This window comes from Rattus norvegicus, chromosome 4 (assembly GCF_021556685.1).
Source record: "Rattus norvegicus strain SHRSP/BbbUtx chromosome 4, alternate assembly SHRSP_T2T, whole genome shotgun sequence".
NCBI classification, from domain to species: Eukaryota; Metazoa; Chordata; class Mammalia; order Rodentia; family Muridae; genus Rattus; species Rattus norvegicus.
Window position 1 is genome coordinate 121201599 of NC_141537.1, and position 24277 is coordinate 121225875.

Below are 24277 nucleotides of genomic sequence, written 5' to 3' on the forward strand. Positions count from 1 at the left end.
CTTTAATAATTGTAGGTCACACACACTTCTTGAGATCTGTATGTCTTTGTTATCTTTGAGTTATGGTAAGTAACCTTCCATTTTGTCCTTCAAAACCTCATTTATCACTTCTTGTAGGATGAGACTATTGAATTCCCCTAACTTTTCTCTAGGAATGTCTTACCTTCTCTCTCACTCTTTAAAAATGTTTTATTTACCGCACGCGCGCGCGTGTGTGTGTGTGTGTGCAGGCGTGCACGCACACACACATGCACAAGCTTCATAGAGCACATATGAAGGTCAAAGGACAACTTTCAGGGGTCAAGTCCTTCTTTCCACCATGTGGGTTTCAGGGATTGAACTCAGCTCATCTGGTTTGATGGCAGACACCGTTATCTGAGCCGAGTTAGTAGTTTTGCTGGGTATAAGATTCTTGGTCAACAGTTCTTCTTTCTAGGTTGGATTCATCATCAGATCAAAAGCTTCTTATAAGAAATTTCCATGACCTTATTGAGAGTCCTTTGTAGGTGAGCAGTCCCCTCTTCCACTGGTTTTTAGATTTTTCTTTATCACTCTTTTCTGAAAGTTTGGCTGAAACGCATCTTTGTGGGCCCTAAGCTCATCCCACTCAACTCAGCAACTTGGTTCTTCATATTCATGTACTTCATCAAGTGTGGGAAGCTTTCAGTTGTTGCTCTTCAGACGTCCTCTCTTCCCCTTTCTCTCTTCCCCCGAGACTCAAACAATGAGTGTATTTCTCTGTTGACTCACGTCCTGCAGACTCTTTAAGCTCTGAGCACTTTCCTCTAATTTGGCTTATGTTCCTCAGACATGACGACTTCCAATGCCCCACCCTTGAGCTTGCAGATTCTCTTTCGTCCTCCTCATATCTGGTTTCGAAACCCTCTAGTAAGATTTTCATTTCATGTATATATGATTTTTAGCTTCAGCATTTCTCTTCACTTCCTTTTATGTTTTCTATTTCCTTTTCGTGGATAGTTTATGCTGATCTAGTTTTCCCCTTTGAATGGGCCATACACAAGCTTCATAGAGCACATATGAAGGTCAAAGGACAACTTTCAGGGGTCAAGTTTTTCTTTCCACCATGTGGGTTTCAGGGATTGAACTCAGCTCATCTGGTTTGATGGCAGGCACCGTTATCTGAGCCGAGTTAGTAGTTTTTCTGGGTATAAGATTCTTGGTCAACAGTTCTTCTTTCTAGAAGGTTGGATTCATCATCAGATCAAAAACTTAATTAATGTTTCTTCACGTATTATGTTATTTTGTTGTTCTTGTCAAAAAGGGGGGGAGAGAGAGACAGAGAGACAACTTGATAACACAACTCTGGAAACCAGACTTTCCCTCCTTCTCCAGGGGTTCCTGGCTTTTTAAATTTTGTCTGATATGAACGTCACAGGCTATTTCATTTGCAGGAAAAAACAAAAACCAAAGAAGTTTGAAAATGTCAAATCAAAGGCATGGGCCTTTAAATTTTCCTGAAAGTCAATAATCAAAGAAGGAGGGCTCAGAGAATGCTGGAGTGGAATAGAGTAAACAGAAATGATTGTCTCTGGTTTGCCTGGAGCACAGGTTTCTGTCATTTGATGATCCAGGCAAGCAGCACAGGCTGCTCAGGTGATGTATTCCCAGCTGCCTGGCACAGGGGTGACAATGACAGGTAGCTACTTGTGATGCAATTCTTGGTTGTCAGCTTGACCATATCTGGAATGAACTGCAATCCAGAAATGTAGAGCACACCTGTGAGAAGAGATTTTCTGCCTGGTTTGAAGTAGCTGGATCCACTTTTAGTAAGGACCTTTGAGGCAGGAAGACTCACACCTTTGATTCGGATCTTGGGGTGGGAAGACACACCTTTAATACGGATGACACCTTCTGCTAGAAGCCTATACAAGAGCATAGAAGAAGGAAGATTTCTCTTTGCCTGTTTGTCCTCCCCTTGCTAGCACATGCATTCCTTCACTGATATTGGAGCTTTCTTCTTTGGGATTCTAACAAAGGCAGAAAACCAGCTGAGACTCCAGCCTTACGGGACTGAGCACACAGCTCAGTCATTGTGAAAGGAGCTGACACCTGAAGATCATTCCAACAAATTCTCTTTATAGATAGATAGATAGACAGACAGACAGACAGACAGGCAGGCAGGCAGGCAGGCAGGCAGGCAGACAGACAGACAGGCAGACAGACAGGCAGGCAGACAGACAGACAGGCAGGCAGGCAGGCAGGCAGACAGACAGGCAGGCAGACAGACAGGCAGGCAGGCAGGCAGGCAGGCAGGCAGGCAGGCAGGCAGACAGACAGGCAGGCAGGCAGGCAGACAGGCAGGCAGGCAGGCAGGCAGGCAGGCAGGCAGGCAGACAGGCAGGCAGGCAGACAGACAGGCAGGCAGGCAGGCAGACAGACAGACAGGCAGGCAGGCAGGCAGACAGGCAGGCAGGCAGACAGACAGACAGGCAGACAGACAGGCAGGCAGGCAGGCAGGCAGGCAGACAGGCAGGCAGGCAGGCAGGCAGGCAGGCAGGCAGACAGACAGACAGGCAGGCAGACAGACAGACAGGCAGGCAGGCAGACAGGCAGGCAGGCAGACAGACAGGCAGGCAGGCAGGCAGACAGACAGACAGGCAGACAGACAGACAGGCAGGCAGACAGACAGGCAGGCAGGCAGGCAGGCAGACAAACAGACAGATTCATTCCACAAGCACTTTGACTCTGGAGAATCCTAAAACAGTACTCATGTTTCAAGATCTTAAATTTACCAAAATTAAACACAATTTACCACCAAACCTCCTGGAAAAATGAAACCTCCATGAGACACCGGACTTCCAAGATGGTTGTGCTAGATGGACTCTGCCAGGCTTATGCTCGTGTGGGAAAACAGATTCTGGTGCTTCTGTCATTGGCCCAGGTTCCTCCATGGGTTATGTTTTAGGTAATAATTCCATTCAACTAAATCCAGCCAAAAAATGGAAATTTATCAAGAATAAAACAGCTTATACATTGTATAATAAACTGAATTGGGATAAATTTAGAAAAACAGCAAGTGTTCATTTATTTAGTGTGTGTGCGTGTGTGCGTGCGTGTGAGATGAATGTGTGTACGCATGCCTATGTGTGAGCATCTGCGCACTTGTCACAGTGTATATGTGTACAAATGGAGGGCAGAGGACGGCTGCTCTCGCCTTCCTCTGTACAATCTAGATGAAAGTCAGACTAAGGTCATCAGGCTTGTGTGGCAAGTACCAAGAAGCCATCTTGATGGCAAGAGTAAATATTTAGATGTGAATTGAGAAGACGAGGGAGAGGCAACCATGCCTGTGGATGAATCATTGGCCTCTTCCTTTGACTCTTCGCTCAGCCACTGCCTCCTCTCCTTCTCTTCCTCGGTGTTGCCTTCTTATACCAACTGTGAGTGGAGCTGGCTTAAAGTCAGATCCAAGAGGAGGAGGAGGAGGAGGAGGAAGAAGAGGAGGAGGAGGAAGAAGAGGAGGAAGAGGAGGAGGAGGAGGAAGAGGAGGAGGAGGAAGAAGAGGAGGAAGAGGAGGAGGAGGAGGAAGAGGAGGAGGAGGAGGAAGAGGAGGAGGAGGAAGAAGAGGAGGAAGAGGAGGAGGAGGAAGAGGAGGAGGAGGAAGAGGAGGAGGAGGAGGAAGAGGAGGAGGAGGAAGAGGAGGAGGAGGAAGAGGAGGAGGAGGAAGAAGAGGAGGAAGAGGAGGAGGAGGAAGAGGAGGAGGAGGAAGAGGAGGAGGAGGAGGTTGCACTTAGATTCAAGAAAAGCTTCCAAAAACATCTGTCCCTTTCATATGTAGGAAGATGTTCCACAGCACAAATATAAACAGACAGGCAGCTTGGTGCCTAAAATCTGAAATGCCAGTTGATATGTGACTGAGGTTTGTTATTTTGTGGGGAGAATATTTGGGGCATGAACTTCCAGAGGATGCAGGGATATCCCAGAGTACTCTGCCATGAAATGTGCACTGGCCACTCCACTTGAGAGATGAAAGATACTTTAGAAAATGTGACTTTTATGGTCATTGTGAGGCCTGGGAATGGAAGGCCGAGAGTTCAAATGGGAAATCCATATTTGTTATGCCTAATTGTGGATGTGTTCTTGTGGGCAATACTAGTATGGGGGAAAAAAAGAAGGAAGATGTTTATAAGCCATCGCAAGAAGTAGCTGAAGGGAAGACTCCCAGTCCCTAATTCATGGAACGCATTTGTTCTTCACAGAGTATCCTGGGCTGAGATGACCCAGACCAACTCCTGACGCTAAAACCATAATCTTTTTGGGAAAGCTTTGATTCTAGTTTCCACCAAGATCAACACTTTTCACTCTGATATACAGAAGAGATTGAAAAGCAGGTACCAGAGAGGGAGAAAGTCACTCCGATCACACATCTGAGTAAAGGTGTGTTAGAATCTTCTTTAGCGGACTCTTGACTGTAGGTGGTAATCCATGTACTTCTCAACCTGCTGCCCTCTTACAGCACAGCAAAGAAGAAAAAGGAGAGGGAGAGAGGAAGGGCTGAGCAGGAGAAGGGGAAGGGGGAGGGGGAAGGGGGGAAGAGGCACTCTCAAAACTCATCCCTGAGAAAACAGGCCAATTTTCAAAATATTTGAACTGACAATGTCAGATGAAAAGATGCTATATATCATTAGTCAGTGCAATATGTAAAATAAAACCACGGTGGGGTACAAATACAAACATATTAGAATAAATACGGTAAAATTTAAAGGCAACCTTACAGCAAAGACTGGCAAGCAAGAAGCAGCAGGCGCTTTCTGAGGAGGCTGGTCAGACAGGAAATGGTGCTGCCACTTTGGCAAACAACTGCTGACAAGTGTCTCATAGAGTTAAACTAAGACTTATCGGTGTTCCCACGCCTCAGCGTTTACCTCAGAGAGACGGTGCCATCATGGTCACAGAAAACCTCCAGGTAGATATTTATAGCAGTTCATAGTAGTCTCTATCGGTTAGAAACAACCCCCATGTCGTTCTCTCTTCTAGATGTGCAGATGTGGAGGGTGATTTTTTTTACTTGCCCTTCACAAGAACCAAATATGTGACCCCAGGGCAGTACACACACTTCCCTCAAGCGTGAGGAAGGGAAGAGCAATAATAAATGAAATTCAATATTCAATCCTGTACTACTGCAATGTCTTAACTAAGAGACCGCCAGCTACCACTCTGAGGCTGCCACTCTGGGAGGCTTGCTCCCACCTGGTGGCTCCTGCCAGCATGGGTTCACAGAGGCTGCCAGCAATGGCCAACTAGAACCTGTTGGTCCACTAACTGACTAAAAGCAGCTGAAACAGTCCTATGACCTTCCTCCACCAGTTGTCATTCTCATTGGTCCAGTCCATTGAGTCTGGACTAGAAAAACATAGACGGAACTAGGGAACCCACGTCATGCTTTCCCAGCTGCCTGGTCTTTTCTTCTGTGTTCCCTTACGTGTGACAGCCAGAAGACACCCTAGATGAGAGGTGGCAGCCACTTGTCCAGCTTGTAAGGGCTTTCTTCACACTTAGACACACACAGCAGTGTTTTTAACCTTTGGGAGGATATAAACCTCACTGGGAATTTTTGTGTTCATATGCATTTCCTCATGCAACTTCTGGAGGGCATTTACTACTGAAACCAGCCCATGAGCCCTGACTATAGATCTGATATTAGTGTTGTCTAGGGATCGTGTAAGCTACTCAGATACCATTTGGAACAGAAAGGGAGCTATCAGGTGATGTGTATGAAAATGAAGGGGAGCAGTGTTGCCCATTAGGGGTGGAACTTGCCTTAATGGTCCTATGAGGTACCAGATGCCAGTGTGACTCTTAGTCATGTCTGTTTATGCTAAATCCCATCATGCCCCGAGCACCATTTTCCAGTTTTGCATGCTGGAGTTTCCTGGTCTCTCCCACCCCTACTCTCGGTTCTATCCAAAGTCCTTGGCCATGAGGTTTGGGTTGGGATTAAGAAAACCAAACAAACTCAGAAAAGAAGCCAACAGCTCTGACTACCCAGTGTGTAAGCAAACCTCAGGCTTCTCTGGGCAACTGAGGACAAACATGTCTTCATCCCTATGGTCGGGTTGCAGAGCCTGCACACCAATGAGAAACAAGGAAAGAGCCTTAAGTGGAGTGCGTGATCTGAAGTAAGCAGTGTGGTTCTCAGAAGCCTGCAGTCAGTTCATGGGTAAAGAAGGTGAGCAGAGCGCCGGAGAGGGAAAGGGGTGCTGGAAGGAAAGAAGTGCAGGAGGGAAAGGGGTGCAGGAGGGAAAGGGGTGCAGGAGGGAAAGGGGTGCAGGAGGGAAAGGGGTGCAGGAGGGAAAGGGGTGCAGGAGGGAAAGGGGTGCAGGAGGGAAAGGGGTGCAGGAGGGAAAGGGGTGCAGGAGGGAAAGGGGTGCAGGAGGGAAAGGGGTGCAGGAGGGAAAGGGGTGCAGGAGGGAAAGGGGTGCAGGAGAGAAGGGGTGCAGTTTCCTCCTTTCCCTGGATCTGTCGACATAAGCATGGCTCAGTGATATTGTCCCTTCATACAGGTGGTGTTTTGAAAGAAAATGGCCCCCATCAGCCAGCAGGGAGTGGTACTATTAGAAGTGTGGCCCTATTGGAGGAAGTAGTCACTTTGAGGTCTCAGATGCTTAATGAGACCATGCCCAACATGGCAGTTCTCTGCCTGCTTCCTGGAGATCTGGATGTAGAATTTTCAGCACCACGTCTGCTTGGAGGCTGCCACACTTCCACCATGAGGATAATGGACTAAACCTCTGAACTGTAAGCCAGCCCCAACTAAATATTTTCCTCTATAAGAGCTGCTGTGGTCATGGTGTCTCTTCACAGCATAAAACCCTTACTAAGACAGAAGTTCGTGCCAGGGACTGTGGTATGGTTATGATAGGCCTGGCTGTGTTTTTGTTTGGAAGAATGTGGACTTTGGGACTTTGGGTTTAAAAAGCAGTTCAACACTTTAAGTGGGGCTTAATGGGCCATACTAGTAGAACCATGGAAAACAGCAGTGTCTTTGAACTGTGGGGACCCAGCTCTTGAGGTTTCAGAGAAGAATGTGAGTATGTGGCCTAGAGACCATGCTAGTGATATTTTGGTGGAGAACATGGCTGCTTTTGCCCTATTTGAAAAGTCTGCCTGAGGCCGAATTGAAGAGTTCTGGATAAACTGTATTAGCACAGGAAATTTCAAAACAGCCTAACATTGACTCTGGTGTATGGTTATTTAATGTTCACTCTTATGAAGATCTATAATGAAAAGGAAGGAGCTGAGCGAGGAAAATTATAAAATGTACAATTTGAGGAGAAAGGGGCACCAGGAAGTGGAATGGAGCTGAGTCCTGTGTTTCAGGTGATAAAATCCTGACATTAAATGGAACAGAGGGAGTGGTGACCTCAAGGCAAAATCCCACCCAGCCAAGCCCCCAACTTGTAAAAGGAAATAGAGAAAGCTTAGAGCCAGGTCTGAGGGTACATGCTGTAACCCCAGCAGTCTGGAGGCAGAGGTAAGTAGATCTCTGAGTTTGAGGTCAGCCTGGCCTACAGATTGAGTTTCAGGACAGCCACGTTTAGGCAGTGAAGGAAACCATCAAATCTAGAAAGCTGATGAAGATGTAACAGAACAAGGGAGCCATGCTCAAGCCCCAGCAAGCAGCAGAACTTGGCAGACTTGGCTTTAGAGGAGGGAAGAAAAGGTTATGGAATCTCCATCTGTGACTAAGGAAAGCTGCCGAAACCAGGCATGAGTCAGGCCTAGAGAGGCCATTGTGAGAAGCTGTGATGAATGAAGGTGAGACCTGAACTGCCTTGGAGACCCCAAAATGTCAGAGGCATCAGAGCGATGGGATACCTGTTGAGGAAAGCTGCTGGTGGGGAGTAGAATCGGCTGAAGAAAGTGTGTTACAGAAGCACAGTTCATCCACCCATCACACAACAGCAATCAATTTAAACGTTTTAAACCTCTGAGACTCTAGTTCCTACTCCAGGTCACTTCAGTTGATATCTCTGGCATGGAACTTGTAAGCAAACTTTCCTAAACTCCTAGGGCAGCCAAATTTGAAAGCCAGTCAATCAGAGGAGAGGTGGTGTTCATGTCTACAGCCTAAAGCAGCCATTGCTGCCTGATTTAATGGAGCCTGGAGTAACTGCACTGAATGAAAGTGTTCATACATAGCAGGCACTGGGGTTCTCACAGGAAAAGAAATAATGAAGTATGTAAACAACACAGGCTAGAGGTGGTCAGAGCCTAGCAGTATGAGGGAAGGGAGAGAGAGTTCATAAGAATGGCAGTCACTAATTGGAATAGGAAGGGTCCTAGAGGCTAAAAGATGACCCAGTTTCTAAAAGAACATGGAAGAATATTGGGATTGTGTGTATAATTTGTAGGACTTGGTATTAAATGAAAACACTGAGCCCTTTGTTTGGAAACTATGGAAATACAAGACGGTGGCAAGAGAACACAAAACCCAGCATAGGTCCTACATAGTGGAGCTGGGCACACATCGTGGAGCCCACATTGTGGAAAGGGGATCTTGGTTATGAGTGGAACAAGAGACCTACGTAGAGGAGATAGGTACCTGAGATAACCCAGGGGTGGAAGGTGCTAAAGTTTCAGGCTGAGATATCCTGACAGGCTGATATTTGAATGCTTAATTCCAAGCTGTGGTACCATTTTGAAGGCTGTGGAGCCTTTAGTAGGTAGAGCTTACTGGGCACAAAGAGGATCCGAAAGTCAGGTCTTTGAAAGTTATGCATACTCCTGGTTCCAGTCTCTCGCACCATTATACCTCCCCCCAATACACTGAACAAACAAACAAACAAACAAACAAACAAACAAACAAACTGAAATTCCTTAAAACCATAAATCAGAGAGAACTTCTCTTACCTTAAGCTTGTCCTGTTTATAACACCAATGAGAAAAGTAACTTACAAAGAAGGCTACCCATGAATGATCTCTCCATGTAAAGACCCACATATGCCAGCTGGGCTGGTGTAGATCTTTTCCTACTCATAAGTGAATGATCTGAGTGGCAAGTGTGATGCTGAGACTATAGGTCCTGACTGGGTATTAAGAAGCTTGAAGTATTGCTGACTCCGGGGAAGTAGTTTGTGAAAGTGTGGGAGGGCATATTTGGGCAGAGAAGAGGAGAGTCATGTGAAAATTCTCTGCTAAGGCAGCATGCAACAGTTTAGGATTAAGAGTTTAGTGCAAAAAAGGGAACTGACTTACAGAAGTCTTAGGTGAAGTCTTGTAAAATGTTTGGAGGAACTAAAGGAGCAAGTTTTTTTTATCCCCTAGTACACCTCCCCAAGCCATAGCATTTAATTCTTACATTGCCACCCTGCCTGAGGCCACCTGGAAGAAACTGTCTCACTATTAAGAAGACTGCCAATGCTCTGGCGACCTGAACACAGAGCTGAGTCTGAAGCTTAGCTGCTGGGAAATCTTGAGAGGTCTTGCTTGGCTTGCTAGCATTATCCACAGCAGCATGGTTGGAACTTCAGGAAGGCACCTTCCCTTATCTTATCTTCTAGTTTAATCAGCACAAGTAACTGGTTCCAGAATCCTAGCTGCAAGGGAGTCCATGATTGGGTTTCCACCATGTGGAGTGAAGCCCTAGGGAAGTGTCTAGTGTAGCAATCATGCTGCCAGCAGTAATGGACAGACAATAGAGTTATTTTCTGAATATATAGTTGATGAGTTCCATTTAGCTTCTGGTCTTGCTGAAAAAACATACAGCGGTCCCTCCCATTGCCCATATCACACCCTTTTCTTTCCCTCCCCCTCCCCCTCTTGGTTTGCTTTTTGGCCTCTTACACTGGATTTCTCTTCCTTCTCTGCTCACTCATTCCCTCCTCCTCATCTTCCTCTCCTCAGCTCATCCTTACTCCTCCTCTCTGTTGCTCATTTATGCTAACTAATCTGAACTACTACAAAAATGTTCTGTAGCACCAGTATTTACACTTCCCAAGGGTCACTTTTCTCATCCTCTGTAGTGAATGGGAATTGGTTTTTATCCAATAAAGAGATACATTGTACCCGTAGCCCTCAGTTTATGGCTGTTTCCTGGATAGTAACTTAGTAACCAGTGCCCAGTTAGAGAGGAGCAGGGGAGGGAAGGCAGATGAAAAGATTGCCCACAGACCCAGCCCCTTGAGTCTCCAGTAGAGGGATTCCTTGCTCACACTCTGAAAGACTTGGATGACAAAAACAAGAAGTATTCCTTGTGACCCTAACCAGCCTTAGAGACTCTGAGAACTGAGGCTATCCAAATTCTCAGTTACCTCCCCAGGTCCAAATTATCTTACGAAACCAAAAGACTGCCTCTCTATATACAAGGAAGCTAGAAAGCTCTTGATCAAGCCACTGTTCTGTCATAATAACAGCAGCTCGAGACAACAAACAATAAATAGGCTTTGGCCTCATTTTAATTCAATGTCCTCAAGATGGAGAAAAGTCAGGAAAAAACTCAGCCATCCCACAGCATTTTGGGTGGTAGCTACCCCATGAAGGCTCATCCTGATTCCTGGAGGATCTGAAAGTAAATTAAATAGACAAAGCTTTGACTTTAGGGAACTTGCAGTGCACTTGTGCAAATGAGATCATTTCAGACTCGAAATCACATCGTCAGGAAGAAACTGAGGAGGCGGAATGCAGAGACGCAGAGCACAGCAGACAGTGCACCAGGCAAAGGCTCATGGGAAAGATTGTATTTACACTAAAGCTGAACAAGCATCGGAGCGGACATGGTAAAATCTCAGAAAGGTTATTTCAGGGAGAACAGAGGCCTGGCCTTGAGAAACCCCAAGCAGAGTGCTTCCGGAACTGGCATGTCTAGCCTACAGATGGAGACCCTGATTTTATTTTTAAATTTAATTCTAAGCACATTGATTAAAGGAACATATAGCATGATTTGATTCTTTTTAAGAAGTGTTGAGTTGGGTCTGGTGTGGAGAATGTGTTGATGGAAGAGTGGAAGGCAGCAGTGAGGGTGAGAAAATGCTGGGGACAATAGAGAGGTCAGACCAGAGACAGGCTGCTGAGCCCAGAGCTTCATCTGGTGGATTCAGTGTGAGATGGGAGCAAAAGGGAGAATGATGCCCACTCTGCATGTTTGGCTACAGCACCTTTGTGAAGATAGCGCCTCTGACTAAAGCCAAGTGAAGTGGTTGGGGAGAAAATCCAGGATGCTGTGTTAACCAAAGTAGGGGAAAGAAGCCTGTAAGGCATTCAAGCAGACCGAACTACACAGAGTCCACAGGAGAGATCGCAGCTAACAATAGAGTGGCAACTGGAGAATCAAGCCAGAGGAAGGACTCAAACCACCTAGCTGGTGGGGCTGGATGAGTAGCAGACTGGTGCCGTGAGTCCTGGTCAAAGTCAACTCCACAGACATGCTACCTGTGCCGTGCAGTCAAATGTGGTCAAATGCAGTCAAATGCAGTCAAATGTGGTCAAATGCAGTCAAATGCAGTCAAATGCGGTCAAATGCAGTCTTGCCCTGATGAGATTCCTGCACCTTTAATGCTTTCTGAACAAGAGCCCTGCTTGAACAAGTCTCCCTGTGAATGACATAGCCAGTGCTACCTGAGACACCTGAGGTGTGACGGAAGAGGGTATAGTGCTGAGGTGTCTCAGAAAGAGTAGCCATGGGAATCGAGAGCCAGAAGCTGTGAAAACAAACGAGCCCTGAAAAGCCTGTTCCAAGGTAATGACAACGATGACATCTGACGGCATCGGCATCCTGAAGCCGGGAGGTGGGTGGGGCACAGAGTCTGGGTGATCACGCCCTCTTGGCTTCCTGCCTCAACCAGAGGAGACTGTGGAGGCCCACTAATATGCAGGTCTCTGGATGGGCTTCTGCTGTTTGTGTCTGAAGGCAGAACTAGAGGAAAAGGCGGGAGCTGATGGAATCGTGATGGGAAAGGGGGGCAATTCCCTTTCAGCTGCCACACTTTTCACTTTGAAATGTCTGAACAAGAGTATGAGGAACCTTGAGGTAAGGCCTTGAGGAGGAAGAGTAGGAAGGCAACTGGAGGACTTGCTTTGGCTCTCGGTGTCAGAGTTTAAACCATCATGGGTGAAGAGGACACAGGGCAGAAAAGCAACACACTCACAGTGTACAAGGAGCAAAGAGAAAATAACTACCATAGAGCCCTTCCCCCCCCCCCCATTTTAAATTCCTTCCAGGCTCCTAGGACAAACTAGATAATCCTGTTATTTGAAACTCCTTCAGAGAGACACAGTCAAAGATGTGCCTTCCTCATCTCATCTCAGGGACCCCGTGTCCACTGCCTTTTGCAACAAGAGTTTGGGGCAAAAGAAAAGTAACTCTGGTAGATGGATTCTATGGCTTCAAAGACGAACATCCTTTCCAAATTCAAGTTGAAACTCAACCCCCAAAGAAGCAACACCTTAGCAAGGTATTGAGTAACTGTAGCAAGTTATTAAGTTAATTCTCCAGAGCAGATGGAAGGCCTTTAATGGCTGAGCTAAGTCCTGAAGACACTGTGCTGAAGGCTTGGTCTCTAACTTGCAGTGCTATTGAGAAGTTCTGGGCCTTGAGGATGCTGACCTTACAGTGGATTAGTCCACTGACTCCACAAAATTGCCTGGGCCCTGGGGAGCTGGATCCTGGTGGAAGATGTAAAGGGCCTCTGGAGGGTACATTTTGTCCTTGTTCTCTGTCAGATTCCCCATCTCTCTCCTGCCTCCTGCCCACTAGATGTGACCATGTTTGCTCAGCTACAAGCTGTCTTCCATGATGTTTGGTCTCACTTCATACCAAAAGAACACTGGTCGGGCATGGTGGCACACACCTTTAGTCCCAGCATTCAGGAGGCTGAGGCAAGTGGATCTCTGTGAGTTTGAGGCCAGCCTGGTCTACAGAACAAGTCCAGGACAGCCAGATATGTTACACAGAGGAACCCTGGCGAGAGAGTGGGGGGAGGGACGGAGGGAGGGGGAAGGGGAGAAGGGGGAGGTGCAGAGGGAGTGGAGAGGGAGAGGGAGAGAACTAAATGACAGTAGACTGAGATGTTCAAAACAAGGGATAAAATAAGATTTTTTTTCCTTCAAGTACCTGCTTAGGTACTTTGTCTCTGCAGCGAACAGCTAACTGACCAAAGGCTCTTACAGAATGCTTTGAAGAGATGGATTTACCCTCTTCGGCTCCTCTACCCTCTGGAGTCACAGTGTGCATCTTCTTTACCCATCATGCCTGTGGTCATACTGTATATTATGTATATGCAATGAGTTTCCCCTCCCAGCAATGTCAAAACCTTCACACTGGACCTCCTAGACTGCAGCACTGTAAGTGCAAATCTCTACTCTTTATCATCATACAAGGAACTGTAGCACAGAGAATTCAGTAGGGGTCTCAGCCTCTCCGTGAGTGTCCACCTACGGCAATGGGCATAAGCCAGAAGTAGAACCAGTCCGCCCAATAGTTAGACTTTCTCCCGGGTGTTCAGAGTGGCAGGGGTTGGAGTGAGAGAATGGAAGGAAGAGGTAAACTGAGTACACAGGACATGAGGGTCACAGAGGTGAGGTCAGAGGTGGCGCGGTATGCAGTGGCTGACCCGTGCTGGGTAGCCAGGGCTCTGCCTAACAACCTAGGAAGAAGCAGAGTGAGTAACGTCCTTCGGACACTGATCTGTAATGTCCTAAGTGAGGGGTGGCAAAGGGCTGGTCTTGTAATCTGACCCATGTAAACGTGTCCTCAAGGGCTCTAGCATCAAATTCCATCCCGACCCCATCTCTACTCAAGGACTGGCTTCCCAAGTCAGGATCTTTTCCTTTTCGTTCAAGAAACATTCTAACCAGGAGGCTTACTCTCTACTGAAGAAGACAGACAGGCCTCTACATTTCCCATCCGTTATAATTCCAGGCATTTCAGGCCACAGAAGGATGAACCTTGTGGAAGCTTTAGGCGTCTGAGAGAACTGGTTAAATCCAGGGCTTTCCTGAGAAGTACATGGCAAACAGAAGTTTGCTCTGTGGAACCACAGAACATTGTCTGTGGGCGCCCTCTGCTGGCTGTAAGTGAGAATGCAGTCGGGAAGTGGAAGGTTTCTTAGGCACAGAAGGGCGGGGATGTTACACATCATTATTTAGAGCCTTACAGAACAAACCCACGTTGGTTCTTTAAATGCTGTAATGACAGTCAAACTTCTGTGCTATGTCTGAATCTCTTTTGTGGGATAGGACTCTTTCCTCAGATAGAAGGCACTGTTGAAAATTTTTAGACAAATTATAGTCTTTGAGAAATATCAGACGTTTCGATCAAGTCCACCCCGCCCCTCCCATTCTCCCCACCCCCGACTTTGACTTGCTGGATTCATGTTTTCTTTTTTAAACCCACAAAGTCCACTTAGTGCTGCCAGAATGTGCACAGATGTCCAAGCATCTACCGGCACGTGGGCCTGTGAAGCAAACAGGCTCTCTTTCTCAGTGTCTGATTGTCTACGGGCATGTGGGCATAGGAAGTGAACAGGCTCTCTTTCTCCCAGTAGCCATCAGTTGTCAGTAGCTCCTCAGGGAAGGGTGGGACTTCATGAGACCCTCTCAGATCCAGGCTGGAACTGTGACCGAGCTGACCTTGTCAGCCCCGCTGTAAGTTCATGTGTACAGCATCCCTGTTGCGACCAGGAACCCCTCACAGCAGCTATATTCTACAGACTGTCAGAATCTTGATCTTTCCATCTCCAGGAGTCCTGAGGTGACTGTCTAGCACATGATAAACACCCAGTGATATGTATCTACGAGATACATATTGGAACAACTTCCTGGGGAACTCATCCCACTTGGGCAATTTGATTATTACACTTCCCAGGAGGGGGAGGGGGTAGCCATGGAAACGGAGAGGGAGGGACAGAGTTGGAAGCACACCCAAAAAGTAGGGCTGCAAACTTAGGAGCTGGATGTAGGATAGATACATAAGGTTGTGCATGATTCTGGGAAGAGACTTGCAACAGATGTGGCCTCCAGTGTGAGCAGAAGGAAAAATTTCTTAAAGCAAATGGAAGAAGCTACAGCAACAGTTTCAAATAAGCTAAGAAGAGAATTTGGGAGGCTTTTTGGAGCCTGGGAAGAGTGGTTCCTGGTTTACCCCAGCTCCATCTCTACCCCCGAATGCCATGGCCTTGTGAAAAAACTCAACATGATAAACACACAAAATACCTTGAACACCCCCCACCCCAAGGCCAGCTGATGGACAGGAGAACTTGAAATGCTCAGAGTGAGTTCAGAGCCAAAATAAAGATGAAACATGGGTTTCAGAAGGAGCACAGGGCACTCAGGGCTAGACAGTCTGGAGGGGACAGGTGAACGTCTGTTATTATGGCGACTTGCGATTGGTGATGGGAGGAAGTGCAGAAATGACTGGCTGCTGGAGATGAGAATCCAGCAGCAAGGGATCTGGAGTCATCTAGAAACCAGATCTGCCTAGTGCATTGGAGAAGGCTGAGGAGTGCAGGCAGGGCTCATCAAAACCCACCAGTCCTGGGGACGTGATCTGCTCAGTTTATGGAAGCTGGGAGAGCACATGCTCTTCAAACTCATCTTAGACAGATCGCAGTGTTAACTGCTCCTGAAAAATACGAAATCTGAAAAATACGAAATATAGCAGGGGTATTGATACAGTGCATGTTCTTATAGGGTGTCTTCAAAGAAAGAGGTTTATGAGATCTTCGTGTTTACATAGCCAATCACTTTCAAAGAAACCTGTAAATCATGATGGAGGGCCAACAAGGCAAGTATGCTAATTTACGCTAATTTATGACAATCTATGCTCATTAACGCTAATCCTTGGGCAGACCTGGGGGTGACTCAGCTTCCTGGAAGCAGAGATGGAAAGAGGAACCCAGGTGCCCTATCAGGAGGGCATGCATAGGGTAAATCTCAGCACTGGAAACTCAGGAGGCAGTCTCTTGTGGAGTTCTATATGGGAGCTGCTGGCACATGCCAGTCCTTGCTTCCAAACCAGGAAACTTTCAGCAAGTCTTGTAGTAAAAATAAAGCCGGAGAGTATCACCCTAAATAAAGCATGCTCCGTGGGCTTTCCCCTGTGAGGGGCCTAAGCTGGTCTGATCTGAGCTTAAAGATGAGGCTGTCTATAAGCAAAGGGCGCAGATTTTTGCTGAGCACCTTACATATGTATATATATGTATACATGTGATGTATAGGAAAGACTGTTCCTCTTCTTAACACGCAGGTGTTGCGATTCTTATCTGCAGAAGAAGCCATGTGTCCTAGATACGCGCCAAACTATCAGCGTCCTCCAAGGCCATACCCTTTCCACACCTCATGCCTCACTCACCCACTCGGGGTCTATCAGTCACCAGCAGACGGTCCAACCCTCCACAACTTTCACGCCCACGCCAACTCTTTCAGACAACTTCGGGTCATCCTCACTCGTAGGTCCACAAAGTAAAGAACAATCTGTTGTGATAAAAAGCGACTGACTACTTGTCAGGGCCGAGTTCACACAAGTTCAGAAGCATCTGCAGATATCAGCTCAAAGGAGTCAGCTTCTCTGCCGAAACGGTTCGTAAAGAACCATTGTACCCTCTTTCCAGAGATTAGCTGACTCCTGGTGGACCCTGTGCCCGGTGCCGGAAGTGGGGAGAGAGAGTGAGGGAAGTCAGCTGAAAGTCTGCAGCGGGCATGCTCTGCTTGGGAAATGCAAGAGGGGCAGCCGCTGCCGGCTTCCATCACAAGCCCTTCTAGTCTGTTTTCTTTCTTGAAAAAGGAACATTATAAAATATGCATAAGATGCCACACAGTAAATTAACACAGGACGGACCGGAAGTCTGAGACTCCTGGAAGGATGCACACCTAGATCTTCTCAGACTGTGGTTGCAGCCCCACGCAGGTCCCTGTGACTGACGTGGGAGCCGTGGAAATTATTGCAACAGTAAAAGGTTTCTGAACATGCAATGACTAAAAGTTAATTCAAACTCAAACACGTGGTGAGTGTGAGGTGTTCGGCACTTGCCTACGTTGTGTCCCAGGATTTTACTGCAGCCCTGGTTCCGAACATACGAGGTGCACACTTTGCCTGATATCACACAGCACACACTGCCAATACGCCTGGCTGACAGTCAAGACTGTGACAGGTTACTCATTGTGGGATTCTAGAACACATACAAAAATGTCCCCTTCTGTAATAGCAAAACGGTTCAATTAAAAAACATCTTCCGACTTTCAGCCTTTGGCATGTCATTAGTATATCTGGGGGCTGAATTGAATTAGAATTTTGGTTTGAATTTTGTTTTGAATCGACTTGAGTTTCATTTAAAAGAAATTATTTTGTGAATTTTGGCTTACAATTGGAGCAGAATTTCTAACAATTTCTGAAGTGGCCCTAAACAACTTTTACCATATTGCTTTCTATTTTTATATATATTTGTTTATTCTTATTTTGTGTGTGTGAGTGCTTGCCTGCACATATGCAGGTGCACCGTGTAAATGGGTGGTGCCCTCAGAGGCCAGAAAAGAGCGCTCAATCCCCTAGAACTGCAGTTACAGAGAGTTGTGAATTGCTATGTGTGTGCTCGAAACAGAACCTGCTTCTTCTGCAAGAGCAGACAGTTTGGCTAACCACTTAACCATCTTCTCCCCCATAGGCCATTTTATATTATATATTTATGCAAAGTAATGTTCTCAGCCCTGACAGCTATAAAATCAAAATATTAATTAGCTCTGAAAACCCTTGAAGATCCTGTAGTTTGAAATATCAAATATTCAGCCGAGATTGGTTCTCTGTGCAAAAAATAAGCAAATACATCTTTCTCACTAGCGTGTAAATCTGCTCTCTTTTTTTAACAAGTGGTAAAATTATAGGCGTTCCATGACTTATTTGAAAATTTGTTTATAAATTATTACCAGGAAATATTGATTTGTATAGCAATTCAAAATACTTATATACCTGGAGTGTGAATATTCCCTGGTCTCAAAAAGGTCTTAATCAGAGAAAGTTTAAGAAACAATGGTCAGTATCCTATGGAAGGATATGGTTGGACGGGGAAGATGGTGGCAGCAGACGTCTGAGTCAGTGGTGTCCCCCATGACCCCTGTAGTTATTCCCCACACAATCTTGTAGTTTTTTCCCTGACTGCCTCTACTTATCTGTAGGTTCCTATAGAGAGACTATCTTATGTATTGTATGGACGCATCACCTGTCAGTTCAAACAACCTGCGGCCTATAGGAAAGTGTAGAATAGAAGGTCGGGGGATGGGGAAGCAGAGAGGACTCTGGGATAGAATGAGGCATAGAAGATTCCCCCCTGGGAAGATGTAATGAGGCTGACTCATGGTGCCTGAGCACAGGTAACCAGCCACGTGGTAGAATGTAGGCTAAAACACATGGGTTATTTTATGATCTAGTCAGAGACATAGGACCAAGGTATTCGGAAATATATTTTGAGCCTGGCTCTTATTTCTGGGGGCATGGGGCTGGGAGGAAGAACCAGACCTAACTTCTACACATTCCGGAGAACCAGCTGCCTTTACATCTGGCTGCGAATCCTATGAGTCTTTTTTTTTTTTTTCAAAGAAAAGTGATGATGTGTAAAGGGAAGAGGCAAATCATCTTTTCTCTCTGTGACTTTCTTATCTCAGTTCCTCCTGGGGTTCTGCAAAGCTTCCGCTGCTGCCCTCTGTGAAGCCTTCTCAATGGTTTGTGTCTTACTGTTGTATCCATGATTTCCCAGCTTCCCCCAGCAGTGCAGTTGGCCACAGCTGCTATGGTCACAGCCGGGGCCTCCTTCAAGCTTTTTGTGCCCTCCCATGCCATATCTCATGCTACTAGGTAGCCCCAAATGGTGCCATCTCAGGCTAAGATTTCTCTTTCAAGCTATCCCATGTGTGAAAGGATGGTTGTCACCAACGTATCCTTTCCAGCAGATCCTTGGATCCTCGTATCTGTGGATACTATGTGGATTCCCATGGAGTCCTCCCAGTGGACACTCTGAAGATGCTTTGCAAATGGTCACATGCCAGACAGATACACAGCAACACCATAGCTGTTAGCCAATTAAGCCATCTCAACCCAGATTCATTTTAAGAGACTTGGATTCTGAGAAACACTGAGCTTCCCACTCAGCTCCTAATCTAGCACGAAGTGCAGACTGCTCCGTGTCTGCAGACAGCATTCAGTGTGCAAGCGGGTAGAGAGTGTAGAAGGCGTCTCTTCCCTTTACCACTAAAGTTCATTTTCTCTGCTACTGCTGCTGCTACAGGAGACCCAGAGGGGGGACATTCCCCAAGTGACCAGAAGGCTCTCAGCCTAGACAGTGACCCATTTAACATTAACAATTTAAAGGTAGGTTGACAATAGCCTGGGGACAGTTTTACTCAAATAAGGGACGATGAAGTAACCTCTATGGAGAGGCAGGTGTGGGACCCTGGAAGGAGCGCCTGTTCAGTGTCGGTGATGGAAAGAGAGCTTGAGCCATGGCTCTGCCTGTGAGGTAATCTTCAGCTTTTGGGGACACTGAGCTGCACACAGAACATAGTGACAAGAGCCACAGAACGTAGACTACCCTGGCTCAGACCCAGGCTTGAGCAATGTGTTAAGTTTGACAATTAAGTGTAACGAAGTCTCTAAAACTGAATTCACAAACACACTTGTCTCTGGTAACCTCAGACTGCGAGGTATCAATGTGCCTCACTGGGGAGCAGTAGCATTTGGGTGTCCAGGTGGACTCAGGCAGGCTGGCCCAGAACCTGTGGCATGATGGAGCTTTGGGAGCGATAGGGAACGATGTATCTGGGACATCTGTGGGATGTGTGGCAGACATCGGCGGATCAGCAAGTGCAGGCCCTAGCTTAGTGGAGCCTCTCAGCTCAGGTAGGGCTGTGGAGTCAGCGGCTGGGTTGCTAACAGAGCCAGTTGCTGTGTTGTGTGAAGACCCTGGCCAATTCGCTTGGTCAAGCGTTTGGGAATGGGTGCTAGCATTGGGTATTTTTGACAATACAGTAACACTTGCTGTTGACACCGAAGATTTAGAGTAATAATGTATCACGGATGCATCTTTTCCTATGCGTAACCACTGTTGACAAACCTTGCACGTTTCTGGTAGTTTGTGTGTATCTGAATTTGTTTTACTGTTGCTCCTTTGAGATATAACCACATTGTGGGTCTTGCTGACATGGGACCTTCACAAATGCTTTTTCCATCCTTTCTCTTCCAACAGAGCAATAACCCTGAATTTTATGTGATCCCATTCTTTGTTTTTCTTTATAGCTTTGCTACAAGCATGTATAGTTTTCAACTTAACCTGGATGGATTTCATCCTATCCTTCTGAAAATTCCGATATTAACGTGCGGCTCGGTTTCACGTGGACATAAACTAATAATGCCCTGCTCTTGTGCAGTGTCCCGTCTTATAAAGACGCCACTGAGCAAACCCACTCCCTCGATGATGAACACGTAGACTTCTGCACATTTCACCCAGAGGTGTGCACAGCTCTTCTCTAGGGTGTGGTCTCGGGAGAGAAACACAATAGATTAAGATGTGCACGTCAATCAGAAGGGCTCTGGCAAGCTGTCCTCCACAGTGCTGGTGTGCCTGGCTTGTGAGGCCTTCCCACACTGCATCATGGACATTGGAATGATCAGATTTCCTCAGTTCATTTGATTTAATGGATGACAGTGGGGGTTCCGGGATGCGTCTGACTTGCACTCCCTGACTAATAGGATTGTCTATTTTCCCGGTTTTGGTCAAGTATTACTATTTGTGTTTTCTACGTACTTTCCAATCATTCATAGGCGTTCTCAGGACTAAAATGGGTGGGTAACATTTGTTACCTACCGCATTTGTGTGGTGTTGAAAGTCCCAGCTCAGAGATCCACACACCTGGTTGTATATCAAGCAAACAACAACAACAGCAACAACAACAACAACAAAAATAAACCCAGGACAGTAAACCATAAAAAAGAAAAAAAAATACAAGGTTTGTTAACAGTGGTTAACTACGGGGAAGGACTTTACCAGTGAGATGTACTCACACATAGATTCATCATTATCCCAAGTGTTCTGCTAGACTAAGGTAGGCCATACTACATCTAAGGAAGAAAGATGTGTTCCTGGTCCCACCTCAAGCCCAGACTGGTGCCCTTTAACCTTCTATTTCTAATCCTTGTTCCCCATCAGGATTGCAAGGTGGCCTAGTCTCTCTCCATCTCTAACTTCTGCACCAGTAGCACCCAGGCCATGCTGGTGGTCTACTGCCAGTTCTGGTACCCTGAGGGTACCCGCCATTCTCTGAGGAAGAGCATAGCCTCAGAGTCCTCCCCCAAGTCTAGGAGGTGTTGGCTTTCCCTCCAGCCCTGGTTCAGCACTCAAGACTAGAGAAACTGAACAGACAAGCCGGCCCCCTGCTGGGGTGGGGAGTGGGGGGCTTGAATTTTTCCATCCAGAGCCTTTCTAGAAGTGATCAAGTTTTCTCCCATGCCTTTCAGATCACATCTTAGTAAGAGCCTCCTAAAAACTGAAGTAGAAAGTGAATCGTGATGTGTGGGCTCCACCCCCCGCCCCCACCGTGGCCTTATAACTGCAACTCCTTGGTACAGTGGTCTAGGGAGAATATTACTGCCACCTCTCCCTGAGACATTTAGCAACATCTGGAGCCATTTTTGGTTGCTACAGTGGGTGGTGGTAGAGGGTGTTACCACCCTCTAGAGGGTGGAGACCAGGGATGCTGCTGTCTTACAATGTGCAGGAAAGGCCCCTGCAATCGAGAATTACCCAGTCGAAAATGTCAACAGAAACCAGGCTGAGAAGCCAGATCCTTCTATACCATACTACCCAGGCTAGAAAGCCACAGTCCCTGGCTTCCCTGTGGGGACTCCCAACTATACCGCCCTTCCTCTGGAAGTGGCTTTTCTGGCCTACTGATGAACCGATTCCTACCGCTGTATCTGGCCTTGGGATGTAGGAGAAGGGACTGGAGACCTTGTAACTGAGTCAGGCACTTTCTCCTCAGGGGGCTCTACCTATGATCTGGATCCCAGTTCATGTAACACTAGGCTACGTGGTGACAAACGTGTAGACAGAATGCGTAACAGTAAAGACTCTTCTAATTACTTAGTAATTGTAATTATATGCTATTAGGTGATACTAAATAATATTGCCGTCCAGTAATCAGTCATACGTGGTTTGCACAGTGGGTCCAGGGCTAGGAGCTGAGCTTAGCTCAGGGAACTGACAGCTCATCAGTGAGGCACACAGTTCTAGGTCTGTTTGGAAATGAGAGTTCTTGATCACCAAAATAAATGGCTTCTCTGGTTACTTTCAGTTTCATTTCAAAGCTCCTTCTGTTCCTGACGGCTTCCTATTTGTGAGTTTTCAGTGGGCCACTTACTTTAACACACCAAGCACCGTGGACCCTCCAGCCAAAACTTTCTTCTAAGCAAAAATCCTGTTTGCAAGCACCTCCACACTAAAGTCAAGAAATTATCTCACTGAGTCGTGTGTGTGTGTGCGCGTGCGTGCGTGTGTGCGTGTGTGTGTGCGCGTGTGCGCTTGCTTCATCTGACTATGATCAATTTAAAATTAAAATTTAATAACAGGAGAAATATTAAGTATTCGAGCTATGCCAATAATCCAAAGACTAAAGTAAAGCAGGTGGGTCTCTGTGAATCTAAGTTTCCATAGCAAGTTTCAAGCCAACTAGAGCTACAGATCTAGACTCCATGGGGGCTGGCGGGGGGGCAGCAAGAAAACAAGACATCTATATAATAACAAACTATAATTCGAAGCAATATATCACCACTGTTAGGGGAAACGGTGTGAACATCTCCAATCACCCGTAATAACTAACTAGCGCCTACCTTTTTCAGTTCTCCTGAGTTCTCTCACGTTCTACTCCTTAGAATAGTGCTCTCATATTTCAAAAGCCTCTATATTCTCACTCCATTCTCCCGGTCTACTTTTAACTGTAGGTAGCCCCTCATTGGCCTCTGGGCTCACAAAAATGTGACACTCCCTTGAATTCATCCACAGATAAATCACATCGAAATACTCCCGTCTCTGTCCTCTTGCTGAAAGCCATTCAACAGACAGACAGAACCGACTCTCCGGTGACATGAACAAAATCTCAGTTGTGTGTCCAAAGCACAGCCTAAGACCATCTGAAGTTCCCTTGACCCATGTAGCCCACCCCCAGAGAGAAGAGAAGCCATCCCAGCATGCCGGAACTTCACAGGACACGTCCACCTGCATGCACATTTCGGTCAAGCTTGGTGTTGCTTTGGCCGACTGAGCTCCCACAACCCAGCATGCAAATAGTGGGCGCTCACGCATAAGAACCCCGAGGAGAAGCCTGGACCCTGACCTCACCTATTTTCACAGTCTCCACTTTCAAGTTGAAATCCCAGTTCCTTGGCAACTTGAGGGACATTTTGCTTCCGACGTGGGTGAGTAGCTGGTCAAGTGGCCAGTGTGTCACAGGCTGTGCCCGTCTTGCTTTTCTGCTCTTCCCTTCAGTTCCTCTGACTTCTCTGCCTGGAGATGGCTTTGCAGTCACTCTCACGCTCCAGACCGATCTGCCCACGTGTCTCCTCCTTTCTCTCAGATGAACCGTCCATCCATCTGTCACTCGGGGATGGCACCCAAACTCCCCAAGTCCCACCCACAGTCCCCCAGGGGCTGACACCCTGCTTTGCGTTCAGATTTACCAGAAGTATCCCAGTTGACACTGCCTCTTGGGAAGCCGAGCCCCTGCTCGGAAGAATCTCAGGCCTTGCTGAAGTGAAGTTGTGATAAACAACTGCTTTTTTTTTTTTAACTGTCTGCTTCCTCGCATTTTGAGGAAGTGGGCGACTGTTCAGTGTTGTAGCGTTATGAGCACACTTTCTTCAGAAGACGTTGTTTAGAAATCGTGTTTGTGTTATAAGGCTGTGGTTTTAATTAAATAGAAAGAGAATCCCAAGGCTCTCACCACATGCCTCGATGCCTGTCTCCTCCCCCTCCTGGACTCAAGCTTTTGGTGTCTAAAAGCGGCCAGGCAGGCAGCCAGTGTTCAGCCCAAGTTACCATCTTTAAAAATCCCTGCTGTGTAAGGACCGCGTAGTTCAAATCTGCTGGGGTAAAAGGTTTCCAGTGAGCCCCAGTTTATGTGTGCTGGGCTGGGCTGCACTCAGGGCGTGTGTTGATTCCAGCCAGGTAGAACCAAAGGTCACTGCTTCTTCTCCCTCGTAGATGCTGGGGAGTTTACAGCCAGACCACCATGTGTAAAAAAAAACAAAAACAAAAACAAAACAAAACAAAAAACAACTCAG

General features: G+C 46.7%; 1 protein-coding gene and 2 long non-coding RNA genes across 12 annotated transcripts in view; 2 read left to right on the forward strand and 1 right to left on the reverse strand.

Moving 5' to 3' along the window:
• Positions 1–23770, reverse strand: part of Arhgap25 (Rho GTPase activating protein 25) — a 79920-nt gene extending 56150 nt beyond the window's left edge. For 2 of the 4 annotated variants that reach the window (XM_087658800.1, XM_087658798.1), the window contains exon 1: positions 23337–23734. Coding sequence is in view for 1 of the 4 variants with exons in the window: in NM_001109247.1 (NP_001102717.1) it covers positions 23337–23397 (61 nt within the window). In the remaining 3 variants the exon portion in view is untranslated. 4 annotated transcript variants of the gene reach the window in all.
• On the forward strand, positions 5896–24231 carry LOC148006316 (uncharacterized). Its single transcript, XR_015686790.1, has 3 exons — positions 5896–6190; positions 6525–6759; positions 23001–24231. It is a non-coding gene; the product is annotated as an uncharacterized LOC148006316 (long non-coding RNA).
• LOC147994950 (uncharacterized) lies at positions 11508–17199 on the forward strand. Of its 7 annotated transcripts, XR_015686788.1 has the most exons (6): positions 11508–11698; positions 12268–12413; positions 12716–12851; positions 13070–13302; positions 15649–15742; positions 16205–17199. It is a non-coding gene; the product is annotated as an uncharacterized LOC147994950 (long non-coding RNA). The 7 variants fall into 7 exon arrangements; XR_015686789.1 differs by lacking the exon at positions 12268–12413 and having other exon boundaries at positions 12716–12837; positions 16227–17199; XR_015686787.1 differs by lacking the exon at positions 12268–12413 and having other exon boundaries at positions 11514–11698.
• Positions 24232–24277: the final 46 nt, after the last annotated feature.